The sequence below is a fragment of the Terrapene carolina genome, unplaced genomic scaffold, assembly GCF_002925995.2.
Source record: "Terrapene carolina triunguis isolate 2854851 unplaced genomic scaffold, T_m_triunguis-2.0 Scaffold95, whole genome shotgun sequence".
In the NCBI taxonomy this organism is placed as follows: domain Eukaryota; kingdom Metazoa; phylum Chordata; order Testudines; family Emydidae; genus Terrapene; species Terrapene triunguis.
The window spans coordinates 31,959,255-31,978,154 of record NW_020664446.1 but is presented as its reverse complement, the minus strand read 5'-3'; the positions used below and the strand labels follow the sequence as shown (position 1 = coordinate 31,978,154).

Sequence of the window (18,900 nt, the reverse complement as noted above, 5' to 3'; positions counted from 1 at the left end):
TGCTCACACCCCCAGCCTCAGCCCTGGGCCGGGAATGGAGCTGCAGCCAGGAGCTGAGGCTGGGGGTAGGGGCGAGGGTGGGGCCAGGAGCGTAACTGAGGTGCAGCCGGGTTGCAGTGGGGGCTGGGGCCTGGGCCGCGGTGGGGGCTGGCAGCTGGGCCCCTGGCTGGGTGCAAGGCTGTGCTGAGGGCCGGCAGACAGGCCCCCGGCCAGGCCCCCGGTGAGGAGCCGCATTAAGGCTGGGAGCCAGGGCCGTGGATGTGGGCAGGGTCGGAGCAGAGCTGGGGGTGAGGCAGGGTGACGGAGCTGGGTGGCGCTCCCTCCTCCCCTCCCGCCCCGGTGGGGGCTGGCCCAGCCCCCCCCCCCCGAATGTTCCTCTACACCCCCCTAGGGGGGCACTCCCCACAGTTGGGGGACCTCTGGTCTATGGGATTGGTGCATTCTTCATGCGGTCTATCCAGTGGCCCTTCATTTAGCAGGGGAGAGCAATGTGTTGGCAGATCATCTCAGCAGAGACCATTTTCAGATGTATGTGAGGTCTCTGAAGGACCAGGTAGTACAGAGATTTTCTCCAGCTGGGGTCAGCCCAGTACAGACCTGTTGGTGATCAGGTTCAACAAAAAGTGTCATCTTCTATTTTGTTCCAGAGCAGGAAAGGAGAGTCAGTCTATCTCGGATGATTTTTTTGGGGAGAGGACCTTCTGTATATTTCCATTTTCATTAATTCAGAAGGTGGTGAGGAAGATAAAACAGGTCAGGGCAAAGGTGATCTCAATTGCACCAGCTTGACTGAGAGAGCAGTGGTACATGGACCTGCGTCAGCTGTTAGAGGGAGACCGCAAACTGCTTCCCTTGTCCCCAGATCTGTTGCTGCAGCAGCATGGCAGGATTCTTTATCCTGATCCTTAGTCTCTCCATTCCTGGGCACTTGGGATTTGATGAATGTAGAACAATCTTGTTCCTTGTTGGTTCAAAATGTATTACTTAATTCTAGAAAGCAAGTAGTGAAAGCAAAGTTATTATTTGAAATGAGTTAGATTTGTTTTTTGGTTGCAAGGCAAATCTGTCTCACCAGTTACAGCTTGTATTCTGGGTGTATTGGAGTATTTGATGTATTTAAAGTCTGAGTGATTATCTAATTCTTCTTTAAGAGTTCATTTGGTGGCTCTTTCATTTTATCATGTTTTGGTCAATGGTAGATCATCATTTGTGCATGGTATGAAGGGGTTTTCCAACTTGTATCCTCTTTGAGAGATCTGCTGTCACCATGGGATCTTAATTTGGTTTTATCTATGCTTACGAAGCTGCCTTTTGAACCCTTGGCAGAGTGTTCTTTCTTTCTTTTTTTTAATCTCTTAAACTGTGTTTATTGTTGCTATAACATCATTCAGAAGAAAGAGTGAATTACATGCCTTGATAGCAGGGTTTTCATAAAGAAAGGTGGTTCTTATGCCTGATCCCAGGTTTTTACTGAAAATAATATCTGAGTTTCAAATCAATCAGATAATTAATTTACCAGTATATTTTTCAAAGCCACAGGCTAATAAAGGAGAATCTGTGTAACATACTTTAGATGCTACAAGAGTTTTAACTAGGGCTGTCAAGTGATTAAAAAATTAATCCCGATTAATTGCGTGATTAAAAAAATTAATCCTGATTAACCATGCTGTTAATAATAGAATACTATTTATTTAAATATTTTTGGATGTTTTCTACGTTTTCAAATATATTGATTTCAATAACAACACAGAATACAAAGTGTACAGTGCTCACTTTATTTTTTATTACAAATATTTGCACTATAAAAAACAAAAGAAATATTATTTTTCAATTCACCTAATACAAGTACTGTGGTGCAATCTCTTTGTCATGAAAGTTCAATTTACAAATGTAGAATTATGTACAAAAAACCCCTCCATTCAAAAATAAAAAAATGTAAAACTTTAGAGCCTACAAGTCCAATCAGTCCTACTTCTTTTTCAGCCAGTCACTCAGACAAACAAGTTTGTTTACATCTGCAGAAAATAATGCTGCCCGCTTCTTGTTTACAATGTCACCTGAAAGTGAGAACAGGCGTTTGCATGGCACTGTTGTAGCCGGAGTTGCAAGATATTTACATGCTAGATGCACTAAAGATTCATATGTCCCTTCATGCTTCAACCACCATTCCAGAGGACATGTGTCCATGCTGATGACAGCTTCTGCTGTGCGGAAGTGATGCAGTGCGGACTGATGCAAGTTCATTTTCATCATCTGAGTCAGATGCCACCAGCAGAAGGTTGATTTTATTTTTTGGTGGTTTGGGTTCTGTAGTTTCCACATCAGAGTGTTGCTCTTTTAAGACTTCTGAAAGCATGCTCCACTTCTCATCCGTCTCTTGGAAGGCACTTCAGATTCTTAAATCTTGGGTCGAGGGCTGTAGCTATCTTTAGAAATTTCACACTGGTACCTTCTTTACGTTTTGTCAAATTTGCAGTGAAAGTGTTCTTAAAACGAACAACATGTGCTTGGTCATCATCCGAGACTTTCTATAACATGAATTATATTGCAGAATGTGGGTAAAACTGACCAGTAGACATACAATTCTCCCCCAAGGAGTTCAGTCACAAATTTAATTCACGTATTTTTTTTTAACAAGCGTCATCTGCATGGAAGCATGTCCTCTGGAACGATGGCTGAAGCATGAAGAGGCATATGAATCCTTTAGTGCATCTGGCATGTAAATATTTTGCAATGCCAGCTACAACAGTGCCATGTGAACGCCTGTTCTCACTTTCAGGTGACACTGTAAACAAGAAGTGGGCAGCATTATCTTCTGCAAATGTAACCAAACTTGTTTCTCTTCGCGATTGGCTGAATGAGAAGTAGGACTGAGTGGACTTGTAGGCTCTAAAGTTTTGCATTGTTTTGTTTTTGAGTGCAGTTATGTAACAAAATAAACTACATTTGTAAATTCAACTTTCATTACAGAGATTGCACTACAGTACTTGTATGAGGTGAATTGAAAAATACTACTTTTGTTTATAATTTTTAAGTGCAAATATTTGTAAGCAAAAATGTTATAAAGTGAGCACTGTACACTTTGTATTCTGTGTTGTAATTGAAATCAATATATTTGAAAATGTAGAAAAACATCACAAATATTTAATAAATTTCAGTTGGTATTCTATTGTTTAACAGTGCGATTAATCACAATTAATTTTTTTAATCGCAATTAATTTTTTTGAGTTAATCGCGTGAGTTAACTGCAATTAATCGGCAGCCCTAGTTTTAACATATTAGTTAAATAAACTAAAGATTTTTGAAAGTCTTTCAGGTTATTTGTTTTGTATGCTAAGAATCATATGGGTTTTAGTGTATCTGCTATTTCCAAACGGATTAAATAATGTATCTTTGAATGTGACAAATTAGCAGCAGTGCCTGTGCCTACTGTTGTGAGATTTCTTTCTGCTAGGGCAGTGGCAGCATCTTTTGCTTGTCTTCAACGTTTCCCTGTTGTGGAAATCTGTAAGGCTCCTACTTGGAAGTCAGACCATATGACTAGTAAACATTATGCTTTGTATTTGACTTCAAGAGCAGATGCTAGATTAGATGGAATAGTGCCTCAATCATTGTTTAATTAGGACTCTGTCCCCTTCTCCTGAGTTTTCAGCACTGCTTGCCAGACTACCCTTAAGTGGCAATATGCAGAACCACTCAAAGAAGAAATGAAGGTTACTTGTAACTGGAATTCTTGAGATGATTCTGTATGTTCACTCATCCCAGACACCTTCCCCTCTTTCTCAGAGTCCTATCTTGGGCCTGGTCTACACTAGGCTTTTATGTCGAATTTAGCGCCGTTATATCGAATTAACCCTGCACCCGTCCACACCAGGAAGCCATTTAGTTCGACATAGAGCTCTCTTTAAATCGATTTCTGTAATCCTCCCCAACGAGAGGAGTAGCGCTAAATTCGACATGGCCATGTCGAATTAGGCTAGGTGTGGATGGAAATCGACGCTAATAGCTCCGGGAGCTATCCCACAGTGCACCACTCTGTTGACGCTCTGGACAGCAGTCCGAGCTCGGATGCTCTGACCAGCCACTCCCCCGGGAAAATTTGAATTCCTTTTCCTGTCTGGGCAGTTTGAATCGCAGTTTCTGTTTGGACACCGTGGTGAGCTCAGCAGCAGTGGCAACGATGCAGAGCTCTCCAGCAGAGATGGCCGTGCAATCCAATAGAAAGAGGGCCCCAGCATGGACGGATCGGGAAGTCTTGGATCTCATCGCAGTGTGGGGCGATGAGTCCGTGCTTTCAGAGCTGCGCTCCAAAAGACGGAATGCAAAGATCTATGAGAAGATCTCTAAAGCCATGGCAGAGAGAGGCTACAGCCGGGATGCAACGCAGTGCCGCGTGAAAATCAAGGAGCTGAGACAAGGCTACCAGAAGACCAAAGAGGCAAACGGACGCTCTGGATCCCAGCCCCACACATCCCGTTTCTACGAGGCACTGCATTCCATCCTAGGTGCGGCCGCCACCACCACCCCACCCCTGACCGTGGACTCTGAGGATGGGATATTGTCCGCGGCCGGTTCCTCAGCGGACGGGGAAGAGGAGGAAGGAGATGAGGAGGACGAGGCAGTAGACAGCGCTTACAACGCTGATTTGCCCGACAGCCAGGAGCTCTTCATCACCCTGACAGAGATCCCCTACCAACCCTCCCCAGCCGTTACCCCAGACACAGATTCAGGGGACGGATCAATCAGTAAGTGTTTTAAATATCTAAACATTTATTTACAACATAACTGGCGTATTTAAAATATTAACATTAGCTAAAGTGCTTTAAAACATGTAAACATTTATTTGCAACAAAACAGGAAGATTGAAAATATGAACAGTGGGTAAAGTGCTTCAAAACATGTAAACAGTAAAGTCAAACAAAAGGGGAATCAGTGCAAAGTGTATCATGATTTGTCTTTTTTTGGGCGCCTCAATATATAGTCCGAACCATTTTCAAAAAATTGCACAATGTCCGCTTCATGATTATAGTGCCCAAAACCCTGCAGTCATTTGTCCCTCCAAGGGCACCTAAGCCAGGAACTGGTCAATGTAACCGGGGATTGAGGCGAGATCCTCCGGGGAGAACTCCTCATACACCTCCTGCAGGTGTTTTTCCAGCCTCATCAGGAGGTTCCTGGGCAGGGAGAGCTTATTAGGCCCCCCGTGGTAGGACACGTTTCCCTGCCACAACGCCAGCAGGTACTCCGGGATCATGGCCTTGCACAGCAGTGCAGCAAATGGCCCCGGTTTCTGCAGGCTGTCCCGGAGCATCTTCTCCTTCTGGCTCTCGGAGACCTTCAGGAGGGTGATGTCTGGCATGACTCCCTGCTGTGAATTAGGTAGGGGAAAGTTAGTATTGGGACTGCTTGCCCGTCCCTTTATAGAACTGCAACCGCCGGTTTACAGCCACGCGGTTTACAGCCGCGAGGGGGTGGGACAGGGGCAGAGTTCATGCTTGCAGGATTGCTGCCAGCAGAGACTCGCATTGCTTTCTATTTGAAAGGAGGCCAGTGCCACTCTTAAAGTTTTAAGCGGCCACAAGTCTACGGCTTACCATGTTTGCCAGCTAGACAAAGTCCGGTGTCCAGCCCTGCTCCTCAGCTCGCCACAGCAAGACCGCAGGCACTGTAGGCGAGGGCAGAAAATTCGACCTTGTCCTCAGTGCGCGTGTGATAGGTGCTCTGCATGGTCTTGTTCACAGAGAAAGACTATGTTCTCTGTTCACAGATACATTGCTCTGTCTCAGGAATTCACTCCCTTTTTCCAATTCCCACAGCCACATCTGCCCAGAGGCTAGCGCACATTAGGAGGAGGAAGAAGAGGACACGGGAAGACATGTTTGCTGAACTAATGGGATGCTCCCGAGCACAGGCAGCCCAGCAGACACAGTGGAGGGAGAACTTGTCCCAAATGCACCGGGCAAACATGGAACGGGAGGAGAGGTGGCGACAGGAGGACAGGCAGGCTACTCAAACGCTGCTTGGACTAATGAGGGAGCAAACGGACACGCTCCGCCGCCTTGTGGATGTTCTGCAGGACCGGAGGCAGGAGGAGAGAGCCCCGCTGCAGTCTCTCTGTAACTGCCCTGCCCCGCCACCAAGTCCCATACCCCCCTCACCCAAAGTCCAAACACGGAGGGGTGGAAGGGGCCGTGAAAAATTTCACTCCACCCCTGCGGACTGCTCTACCACTAGAAGGCTCTCATTCCCCAAAATTTGAAAAGTCCTTTCCTACCCGCCTCACACAAGACCCCGTCCAAGTTTCACCCCCCCGTTCCATGTGCGGTTGTTAATAAAGAATACGTTTCTGTTCATTTCTGTTTCCATCCTCTTCTTTTGGAGGGGAGTCTGTCTGAAGGGGGGGGAAGGGGCTTGGTCATTGGACAGGACAGTCACCTTTAGCAGGGGGCAGGTGCAGCAGCAGGGCACATATACAGTGCAGTGACTAGTTATCCTGGTCAGTCTGGGAGGTGGTTTTCATGTTTTGTGTGGTGGGGGCGGTGGTGTTGCTCTGTGACTTGGTGGCGGGGGAGGGCAGTTACAGATCTTATGCAGCGGTCCTTACCCTGCATCACAGAGCCGCGCAGCAGGGGATCTGTAACCCTCCTCCCCCTGCAAGACAGTCACATAGCCGACACATACACGCAGTCCCGGCCAGGAGGGCTGGCAGGCTCCGTTGAAACAACCAGTCCACCACCGCGGAGCCTGTCATTCCTGGAGTTTAGAAGCATCATTTGCATCACAACCCTAAACCCGCCCCCCGCCACAGTCTGCGTCCCAGGTTTAAAACATTCCCGCGAAAACAGTAATAAAGACAACGGTGTCCATTAACAAAACAGAACAGATTTTATTTTTTGGGAAGGGGGTGAAGGGGGTATGTAAGTGGAGAGGATAGTCGACGGCAACTGGGTAAAGAAACGGGGGCAAGTTCTGCCTCTGTGTCCACAAACTTAAAAGTCACTGGGTACCCTGCTCAGCCTTGAAACTGGCTTTCAAAGCCTCCCGGATGCACAGCGCGTCCCGCTGGGCTCTTCTAATCGCCCGGCTGTCTGGCTGGGCGTAATCAGCAGCCAGGCTATTTGCCTCAACCTCCCACCCCGCCATAAAGGTCTCCCCCTTGCTCTCACACAGATTGTGGAGCACACAGCAAGCTGCAATAACGATGGGGATATTGGTTTCGCTGAGATCACAGCGAGTGAGTAAGCTTCTCCATCTCCCCTTGAGACGGCCAAAAGCACACTCCACCACCATTCTGCACTTGCTCAGCCGGTAGTTAAACAGTTCTTTTTCTGTGTCCAGGGCGCCAGTATAGGGCTTCATGAGCCAGGGCATTAGCGGGTAGGCTGGGTCCCCGAGGATCACTGTAGGCATCTCCACATCCCCCACAGTTATCTTGTGGTCCGGGAAGTAAATACCTTCCTGCAGCCGTCTAAACAGACCAGAGTTCCTGAACACGCGAGCGTCATGAACCTTGCCCGGCCATCCGACATAGAAGTTTGTAAACCGTCCCCGATGGTCCACCAGTGCTTGCAGCACCATTGAAAAGTAGCCCTTTCTATTGATGTACTGGCTGGCCTGGTGGCCCGGTCCCAGGATAGGGATGTGAGTCCCATCTATAGCCCCACCGCAGTTTGGGAATCCCATCGCAGCGAAGCCATCTATGATGGCCTGCGCGTTTCCCAGGGTCACTACCTTTGACAGCAGTACCTTGAGGATTGCCTTGGCTACTTGCATGACAACAACCCCCACGGTAGATTTGCCCACGCCAAAGTGGTTCGCGACTGACCGGTAGCTGTCCGGCGTTGCAAGCTTCCAGAGGGCTATGGCCACTCGCTTCTGGACAGTCAGGGCTGCTCGCATGCGGGTGTCCTTGCGCTTCAGGGCAGGGGACAGCAAGTCACAAAGTTCCAGGAAAGTCCCCTTCCGCATGCGAAAGTTTCGCAGCCACTGGGATTCATCCCAGACCTGAAGCACTATGCGGTCCCACCAGTCCGTGCTTGTTTCCCGGGCCCAGAATCGCCGTTCAACAAAATCCACATGCCCCATTGCCACCGTGATGTCCTGGGCGCTGGGGCTCGTGGTTTCTGACAGCTCTGTGCTACTCTCCGACTTCAGGCCCTCACGGCGGTGCCGTAGCCTCCTCGCCTGATTTCTCTGCATCTGCCTCTGGGAAAGGTGTATGATAAGGTGCGAGGTGTTGAGAACGGCCACAACTGCAGCGATGGTCGCAGCGGGATCCATGATCGCAGTGCTGTGGTGTCCGCGCTGTCACTGATCAAAAAGTGCGCGAACTGATTTCCCGCCGGCGCTTTCAGGGAGGGAGGCAGGGCGGTAGTGACTGACGGATGACGACAGTTACCCAAAAGCACCCTCGCCACATTTTTTTACCCAGAAGGCATTGGGGGCTCGACCCAGAATTCCAATGGGCAGCGGGGACTGCGGGAACTGTGGGATAGCTGCCCACAGTGCACTGCTTCCAATGTCGACGCTTTCCCTGGTAGTGTGGACTGACAAAGTCGAATTACTGTCCTTAGTGTAGACACACACGTTCGACTTTCTAATATCGATTGCACATATTCGATTTAACTAAAATCGAACTACTCTCGTAGTGTAGACATACCCTTGGTTTCTCTCAGTTGTGGTAGAAGGAACAGAGGCAGGAGAGGGCTCAACGCCCCCTTATATAGTGTTGCCCTTTATCAGTGTTTGAAGATGCTGAGGGAAGGGGTAGGAGGGGGCGCACATGGTCTCTAATGGGCACTAGAAGAAGGTTCTACCATTAGGATGCACTGGTCAGTGCATTACCCATAAGTGTGAATATACAATCATTGCAAAGAACTCCATGTATAAGTAACCAACCTTCATTTTAGCATTTCCTGCCTTTTTGTGTTCAGATGTACAGCCTTAAGGTAACAGTAATATTTTTTGCATTAGACATACATTTTAAATGTTTAATCTGTAATAAACAAATGTTGGAAGTAGTATATCTTTTGGCTGGGCTTGATTTCTGATATGTTTTCTGTTGCTTGAAGAACATTTGCAGAACTTATGCATTCATTTTTTATTATAAAGGAGGAGAGAAGTCAAACCAAACAAGAAAAGACAGAGAACAGAACGAAACTCTGAAGACCCCAAAAGTAAGAAGTCAAGATTATCTCATTCAGAAAAACACAGATCTAAGAGAAATAAACAGAAAGGTAAAATAAGTTTTTAAACTGTCTCTATTTTTAAATATTAAATACAAATATTGAGTGTTTAACCCTATCAAAGTGAGAGATACATTTATGTTTCTGGATTTCAATGGCTCACTAACTGGATTGTCAAGGGAAAGAGAAAGGGGATGAATTTCTAATGATTCATAGACAGGAAGAGCCTCCAGAGTAATATACTATTTGAAGAAAGAACTGTCCAAACAAAGGGAAGCAGCATTCCAAAAAGAGTGCTGAAATGTTTGGTTCCATGTGGCTCTGGGGTTGCAAGCCTTTTGGTAACCTAAGATAACCTTTTTGACATAACAGATACGGGGATAATATCAGTTACCTCAAACTGATGACCTTATATTTTGTAGAAAAATAATCCCTTTTACTTAAATGTTTGCCTTATTTTGTGTGTGTGTGTGTGTGTGTGTGTGAGTGTGATTTATTAGGTGGTAAGTGTACGCTTGTAAAACATGTTAAAATAGTGCATAAAACCAAGGTAAACTAAATGTTTTTAAATGGTTGTTTCTTTTCAGATCAAGTTTCCTCAGATGATTCAGATGATTTTGGTAACGGTAAATTATTCAAAGGACTTCCTAAATTTTTGAACTGTATTACAATTTTTTGAATAGCTTGTATGCTATTTCCAATTGATTTGTCCTTGGTTTCAGTTCTATTCATCAGCAGTTTTGGTCTTCTGATACAATGATTTGAAATATTGTTTATGAAATACTGTAGGAAGAGAAGCAAACATAGGATATATCAAACAAAAAAAAGATTGATTTAAATCAGTGATTCTCAACCAAGGGTACGTATACCTCTGGGGGTACACAAAGGTCTTCTGGGGGGTACATCAACTCATCTAGATATTTGTCTAGTTTTACAACAGGCTACAGAAAAAGTACTAGCGAAGTCTGTACAAACTAAAATTTCATACAGATAATGACTTGTTTATGCTACTCTATATACTATACACGTAAATGTAAGTACAATATTTATGTTCCAATTGATTTATTTTATCATTATATGGTAAAAATAAGAAAGTAAGGAATTTTTCAGTAATAGCGTGTTGTGACACTTTTATATTTTTGTCTGATTTTGTAAGCAAGTAGTTTTTAAATGAGGTGAAACTTGGACGTACGCAAAACAGATCAGATTCCTGAAAGGTGTACAGTAGTCTGGAAAGATTGAGAGCCACTGATTTAAATGCATAGGAAGGATAGGTGAAGGATACTTGGCAGGAATCCTTTTCAAGTTTATGGAAGGAAGAAAAATTATGGAATCTAGGAAGGAGAAGATAATAGAAGAATAGTAATACTAGGAAAAATAGTTAAAGAATTGGGTCAAATTTGTGCAAAAGAAAGACTATAAGGGTGAAAACAAATATTACTCTGCTAATCACTGTAGGGGCGTGAGAGGTACGTGAGGTATGTATATATATAAATACACTATATAATAGTAAGTTATCTGTAACCTCAGAATAAATTATTAGAGAGCAGTGTGAGGGAGGTACCTTGCCCAGTATGCTCTAAACCAGGGGTAGGCAACCTATGGCACGGGTGCCAAAGGCGGCATGCGAGCTGATTTTCAGTGGCACTCACACTGCCCGGGTCCTGGCCACCAGTCCGGGGGACTCTGCATTTTAATTTAATTTTAAATGAAGCTTAAACATTTTAAAAACCTTATTTACTTTACATACAACAATAGTTTAGTTATATATTATAGACTTATAGAAAGAAACCTTCTAAAAACCTTAAAATGTATTACTGGCATGCGAAACCTTAAATTAGAGTGAATAAATGAAGACTCGGCACATCACTTCTGAAAGGTTGCCGACCCCTGCTCTAAACCAAAGTCCATTCCAGTTCCCACCCGCAGTACTTCATAGAGCCACCTGCTACAGGAAGGAGAGATCAGTGGCTGATCCTAGCAGTCCTAGTGGCTGCTTTGGCAATGGCATTCCCTGCTCCTCACTAATTCCACTCCCCATGCCTGTTTTATTATGGGGGCTCCTGCCTCTGGGCCTCCTACTTTCTTGTTGCAGAGTGTCTGGAAGAGACTGATAGTTCTGTTATAATTCTGTTCCCCTACTCTGTGAGGATCTGTGTGCCAACATGGACCACGTGCAGCATTTCTTTGTTTAATTTTAGGAGCAAAGTGCTAACACTGCTGTTGATACAAGGATCAGTGTTCTGGAGCAGAGTCCAACAGATTAAGGCAGTAGAAGCACCATACCAAATCAATAGGGCTTTTAAAAACAAATGCTGTAATGTAACAATTTTAGTTGGCAAGCAGAAATGATTGTCAGATGCATTTGCCATAACTGTTACGTTTTGGGCAAAAGATGAGTTGATGATAAAGTTTCATTTCTGCGCAGTCTTGAAAGTCCTCTATATAATAACCTATTTTAATTAATTGTAGAAAAAATGTGGAGGACAACCTTAAAAATTAAAGAATATCAGCTAATAATGAAAAACATGTGCAGTCTACCAATATGGGACAATCTATCTTGAAAACTGGACCCTGAAAGCTGGATTGAACACTATTCTCTCATGTTTTTCATGTCTCTTTTTTAATAATAAATATTTCATTTTACGGTAGAAAACAATAAATTTCTTTTATTGATTTTCCTTTTTAAGGTTGCACGTACCATGAGATATGTATTAGGGAGACAGCTGCACATTTATATGAAAAGCAATTTGCAAACCCCCCCCCCCCCCCAATTTTTTTCCCCCCTCACGTTTAAAGTTGTACTTTGACTCAGAGGCTTAGACTTGCCAATAGTGCCATGTAAAATTTGGGGGGGGGGGGGAATTGAAAATTAATTTTCTTAAGATGTTTTAATAATATTTAACAGACCCAGATGACAATGAAGAGCGAGATGTTCCTTCAGACGCTGACTTTTGGAAGGGTCCTCTACAGGAGACAGATGAAAAATCACGGTTAGTTCTGATACCACTAGCTTGTATATCTTGCAATAGTTATGCCTATTCAAAAATCATGTGGCTGTATGCATCTTTTCAGGATTTATTATGATTATTCCAACACTGAAAATCAATCCCAAATCTTCTTCCCTTCACCACATCCAAGTATATATCCTTAGAAGGAGAGGAAGTGTGTGAAACTTGGAGAAATCCTCCCCTCAAGCCAGGGAGCTGCTCCAGTCCTGCTACTGCAGCCTCAGAACTACAGTAGCCTCTGTTTTGCTTGCCATCCCCTCTGCTCCTACACCTCTATGGAAAGGAAGGTGACTCCACTTAGTCATTGATTCACTGGCTCTTCCTCTGCCCCAGCTGTTACCCTGGGCCTTTGCAGCACTGTGGAAGGACCTGCCACAGGCCTGGGCTCCATGATGTAATGGACATGCACACCCCTTGAGGGGATTCTTATGGCCATAATTTGCTCCTTTGCATTTTTTTCACCAGTAAATATGTTGGAATATTTGCACAATGGGAAGTAATTTGATTTCTGTTAAGAGAATACCTCCCATTTACTTGCTTTAAAACCAGTAACAAAATAAAATTGGGGATTTTTGCTTTAGATCCTTTAAAAATAACACCTACATTGTACGCTACTTAAACAAAAAGCACCAGTGACACAACTTATATTTTGAAGAGTGGGAAGAGAATTGCTTTGTAGCATAAATTTGCTGTGCGTGTATGTATCCAATCTTTCCCAAAATAGGAATTTATTTCGGATCCAGTGCTGGTCTTATTCCTCAGATGCTCTGCTACTCTTCGCTCATTCAGGAAGAACTAAGGACCTGATTTCATTTCAAACAAACGATTCAAACTGTATTTGAATTTTTCTCAAATTTTTGGCCAAACTTTACTTGAAGTCAGTCTATTCTTGAAATACATTAGAGGAAATAACTACCTCCATGCAGGTCAGCTCACAAGGGGGTCAGTCATATCCTACCCCCACTCCATGGGGATAAAGACACACAAAGTAGCAGAACTGTCATAGTTCTCCTATGTGGTGAGGCAGTCATTGAGAAGCCATGCAAGGAGACACTACACCTACTACATACCATGGAGCAGTGCTCAGCAGCACCTTTCTCCATATCAGCTTGGAAGTATTGTAGTGAGGCAATCTGCCACTATGCAGATACAGAGCCCTGCTCAGATACAAAATCTATATCGTGGATATAAATCGGGTATCCGTGGAGCTGCAGGGCTTGATCAGGAAGTGCAGTGGCAAAAGCAGCAGCATGTCGGGCTGCCTCTTGCAGGAGCCAACACCCCATGCGGGAAGCTCCTCTAGCGTGGCTGTACTGCCTCCAGCCATGCCCACTGGGTGGGCACCAGGTTCACTGGCAGCTATCCCCGGTCACGCTAGTGTGTGCAAGCAGCTCGCACACTCCTGGACAGGAGCCGCAGACCACTGCATGGAAGGGATTCCTTTCTGGGAGTGTACAAGCTGCTTGCACGCACTAGTGCAACCAGGGACAGCTGCCAGTGAGGCTGGTGCCTGCCCCAGTGAGCGGTGCTGGGGGCGTTACAGCCACGCCGGAGGACCTGCCAGTGTGGGGCTCTGGCTCCTGTGAGCGGCAGCCCAATATGCTGCTGCTTTTGCTGCTGCAGTTCTCGGTAGAGCCCTGCAGCTCTGTGGATACCCGATTTATATCCACGGATATCCGCACCCACAGATACAGATTTTGGATCTGCGCAGGGCTCTACAGATACATGTGAAAAGACACCTCCTTCCCACTACTTTAATGGGCTTTAATAACAGCCAGGGAGTGATGGTGTCTGTCTGAGGTGATGTTACTTGTAAAAAACCCTATTTGCATATTTACTCAGCTAGAGATATTAATAGAAAAATGCCCTAAAAAGCTGCTGTTGGGCTTGCAGAGCCACAAACTCCAGGATACTTATTTCATTGGAAAAGATGAAAAACAAATCTAATCCTCCTTGATTCCCAAAGCCATTTAGTGCTAAGGCAGGAGAGGTGAGATTATAGACAATAGGTATAAAGAGAAATGTAGCAGATCTCCTGAAACCCCAGACAGATAAACTGTGTCCTATTCCCTTATTTTTTTTAGAGATAGTTATCTGTAAATGTTGGATTATGATTGAGGGCAAGCATAACGTAACTATTAGTTCTACTCACTCTAGAGAAAATAACCTTTGATCATTTATATGCTGTACACTCCCTAATATTTATTATAAGAGTAATGTCATGCCAAAATAATTTAATTATTAGGAGTATTTCCTAAATATCAAAACACTGTTTCAGTCAGTCAGAAAGAGGAGGAAATGGAAGAAAATAGAAATGTAGTGTACCTCATGAGTATGGCTTTAAACTTGTTCTTCTTATAACCAGAAATCTCACCAAACTTCTGTAGCAAAAGGAATAAAGACTGTGTAGCTACAGATAAAAAGCCCTACATCTGCTACTCACATATTTTAATACTATTATTTGATTTTTCTTACAGGGAGGAAGAGTTTGATGAGTATTTTCAAGACTTGTTTCTCTGAAACTCCATGTGGAAACCTAGATTAATTTCTTCTTGAATTGTCACGATTCATATCTGAATACCAAATCAGATTTAGGAATCTATATATTGTTTTTTCTATAAAAATTCCATTAAAGGCACTGCTCCTACAATTGACTGTCCATGGACACATACCCCTGCTTACATAGAGCATCACTGATTTCACTGGGACATGCCCATGTTTGTCAGTTGCAGGATTGGGGCATAAGCAGTTTCTCTTGGAAGATGATAGATACCCTGAACATTAATGAAGAATGACATATAACATACCTGGTTATAATTTATTTTCAGCTGAGTGCATTGTAAAGTACAAATCTAAAAAATTAATCTCAAAAGAGGGTGAGAAGGAGACATATCAGAATGGAGTTTACTGATAGAGTGCAGTGTTTTCACAGCGATCAGATACATGAAGTACTTGCTTCCATGCTGCGCTTTTTAGTTAATTGTTTTAAAGGCATATTCTAGTTGACTCCCTGTTCTGTATTTACCACTAAACTCTTTAATAAAATATATATAGTTCTCTCTTAAATCTATTAAACTATGCAGCAAGTGTTTGTGGATTTAAATTCATCAGTCACCCGGTGTTTAAGACTCAAACATCTGTATGTGTAAATCTTTTTGAAATATTGATACCAAAGTTTCTGATTCTATAAAACTTACATTTTGCTTGGCCTAAGTAAATATTTTGTTCCTAAAATTAATGATGATGTTTTCTTTAATTTTTTATAAGCGTTAGTTCACTGTTACCCTCCTCATTTTAAGTCTTTTATTTTAAATGTTGTTTGATTGACAGTCCCATGGTCACTCCACTAGTAGTTTGGGATGTTAGTTTCTCACCTTTGTTTTAATAAATAAGGTACTTGGTTTGCCTCTGGAAAACGTACATATGGTTTATGCATTATCTGTGGTTTCTGATCCCCTTAGCAGTGAATGAATGGTAATCCTACTTTAAAGTGTAATCCTGAGCATACAAAACAAGAACATATAATAACATATAAAGACTTACTCTTTTTTTCCTATTCAAATTGCAGCATAACTTTAAATTCATTTTATTGTATGTTTCCAAAGAAACAGTCTGCACAAGATTAATTACAGTGGCCATTCCTTTTCCAATGGAAGACTACTTCAGCTACATAAGACATTTGTGTTACCATAGTATTGAATGAAATTTACATTTTAAACAGTCTCGGTAAAATTAATGGTTTATAAAATACTGTCTGTATTTTTGAAAGCTGAAACCTTAATTGGATGAGTCATTCACGCAATAGATGCCATATAACAAAGTACTGTGTAGACAACATAATTGCAGACATGGTTGTAATATATCCATTAACATGTTATTACATGTGCTTGATTTATGTGTATATCAACATATCTCTATTTACATTTAGTATTACTTAACATAATTACAATGTTAACAGTTCATACATACAGAATGGATGACAGTACGGAGACACATTTAAGGTGTCCTTGAATAACAAGTAAAGGTAGCCTTGTGTGTGTGAAGTCTTCTTTAGGTAAGAAGATGGATTTAAAGGTTAATTCTTTGTCATCTTGCAAGCTTGGTTGGGAGCCAAATCCAATCTGCAGCAATCAGCTTAAGTCTGTGTAACTTGTCTGTAGGGGCTTTAGTAGAGTCTGTTGCTATATTTGCTGCTGCAAATACTGTAGAATAGGCATGTATTTTGGATACCTAACTCTTCTCTGGGCCTTCACTATGCAGTTATAAAATGGTACAATATACATATTAAATACATTTTCATTTAATATATTTTGAATTAAAAGTAGACGATAAAAGCAAACTTGGTATTTCCTCATATCTACATTTATTACAGAAAATAATACATTATACCCAGTTTTATGGCATTTTTAAGTCTGCATAAATATTTGGCCCATTAATACATTAAGGATATAACAAATAGGAATATTTTTGTGCAAGAATGTTTTATTTCTCATTATAGTTGCACAGTATCTATGTCTTGTGTATGTGAGAACATTTTTAAATCATTTTTATAAAAATGCTAGAAGGATATGGGGCAACAGAGAAGGGAGAATGTAGTTTAGCATGCCATGTATACAGCATAATTTGGGTGTTACCTGTGCACATTTAGAAAGAATAGTGTTTTAATGTATGGAGATACAAAATCAGAGACTTATTAATGGAGCATTGGTCAGGAACTGCACATCACAATTGAAGAGAAAATTCTGAAATGTTTTTCTCCTGCACTTTGTAGGGAAACTTAATATACGGTAAAAGTATTCATCATGGGCCAAATATTCCCCTTGCCTCTGTGGGTGTTAGATTCCCTTCAAGCAATAGAACCTGTACAATCCTGTTTTGGGGGGGAAAGGGAGGGTGGCAGGATTCGGGGAGCCTGCACATGGGGAGAATAATTTGTGTATTGCAGGACCACCCTTTATACTTCTGCACTGTTAGATTTGGAATTGGATCCAATGGATACTCTGGAATATGAATTTTGTACATAAATCCACTGGTCATTCCCCTTTTCCCCGCCTATGGAAATGGCAGACATTCTGGACCAAGAGTGGAAGAGTGGCTGTGGAAAGCTCCATTGCCATTCTTTATACTTGCTTATGAAGAGACCATTAATGCACAGACTAGCTTCCTAGGGTGTGACTGGAGTAGGATTTGTGAAGACAGTGGTTTTTTCCTAATCTTTTTGGGGGTAAATTCAGTGATTCTGAAATACCAGACAAATGTATTTGTTATTCTGTCCAAAAATGTTGTATCCACATTTCATACACCTTTTAAGAAGACATTTGAACCAGGGCCGGCTCTAACTTTTTTGCCGCCCCAAGCAAAAAAAACAAAACCCCCCCCCCGTAACAACCCCCCCCCCCCCCAGCGCCGCCCCGCTGAACCAAAAACAAACAAACAAAAAAAAAACCCAGCGTTGCCCCGCCGAACCAAAACCAACCCCCCTGCGCTGCCCCGCCGAACCAAAAACAAACAAACAAACAAAACCCAGCGCCACCCCGCCGAACCAAAAACAACCCCACGTGAGCGCCGCCGTGCCAAACCAAAAACAACCCCCCCGAGCGCCGCCCTGTTGAACCAAAAACAACAACAAAAAAACCCGAGCGCCGCCCTGCCAAACCAAAAAAAAAAAAATACCCCCAAGCGCCACCCCGCCGAAACAAAACAAACAAACAAAAACCCAAGCGCCGCCCCACCACCCCAAGATTGGCCGCCCCTTACAAGGTGCCGCCCCAAGCACGTGCTTGGTCGGCTGGTGCCTGGAGCCGGCCCTGATTTGAACATATAGTCCTACTCAAGGGATATTGGTGTAGATCCTTTGATAAATTCTTCATTCTAAATAAAAAGCTTACAATTCTTATGGCTGCATTTCGGTTTTATGTAAAGAGACCATTTTTGTTTATATAGGATGTCAGATTCATGAGCCATTGGCAGATAAATGGTGGGCAGAATTGTGTACTTATGGAGAAGGGAACGGTTTCTCCAAAGCCACTGCTGCAATTACAGATTGGCAGTGGTAGCTTCAGGGGGCCATGGGCCTGATTTTGTAGGCACAGGACTGATGCTAGTGGTTAGGTCTTCTGAAGTGGTGGAAGGGACAACTCCAGGATTGTATCTAGAATTGAGGATGCAGGAATGGAATGTAGTTCAGTCCAGATGAAAGAAATAAACATAATATAAAAATGTAATGCTATGAGTTATGAAATTGTCTGCAATTTTTGGTTTCTGGTATGTTCAATTTAGATCTTGTCATACGAAATTACTGGTTGTAATCTATCATTAAAAATCATTTATAGTTTTCTGGACGGTCTGCAGCATTTCTACATTTTAATAAAAATACAGTATATAAATTGAGTGACAAGAAACAATACCAAGAATTGAACTCATAATCAACTCATTTTGCCCCATAATTCATGTTTTCTAGTTTTCAATGGATTCTGCCTCTTTTATGCCATTAGTAATGACACTGAATAGATGGCAGTTGTTTAAGAGGATTCTTTGGCCTATGCTACCCTATGCTTTGCAGAAATCCACTGAGGCTTTTTGAAGTTCTTTCTAGATGTTTTGTTTTATTTTTCCTGTAGCAGAAACATAGACTTTGAGATTCTTTTAGTGCCATTGAAATGCATTACAAAATTATACATGTTTTGGATTTGCCATCATCATCT

General features: G+C 43.0%; 1 protein-coding gene across 2 annotated transcripts in view; it reads left to right on the top strand.

Annotated features, from left to right (window-relative positions):
• The window catches only part of LOC112101768 (protein FRA10AC1), a 64,554-nt gene extending 48,938 nt beyond the window's left edge, over window positions 1-15,616 (top strand). Inside the window, exons 11-14 of one of the 2 annotated variants that reach the window (XM_024192631.2) lie at window positions 9,112-9,236; window positions 9,773-9,811; window positions 12,094-12,178; window positions 14,674-15,616. In XM_024192631.2, coding sequence (XP_024048399.1) covers window positions 9,112-9,236; window positions 9,773-9,811; window positions 12,094-12,178; window positions 14,674-14,716 — 292 coding nt within the window. In that variant the 3' untranslated portion in view covers window positions 14,717-15,616. Of the gene's footprint in view, window positions 1-9,111; window positions 9,237-9,772; window positions 10,113-12,093; window positions 12,179-14,673 lie in introns of those variants that run through there. The other variant, XM_029911340.1, reaches the window with a different exon arrangement.
• The last annotated feature ends 3,284 nt before the right edge of the window (window positions 15,617-18,900 follow it).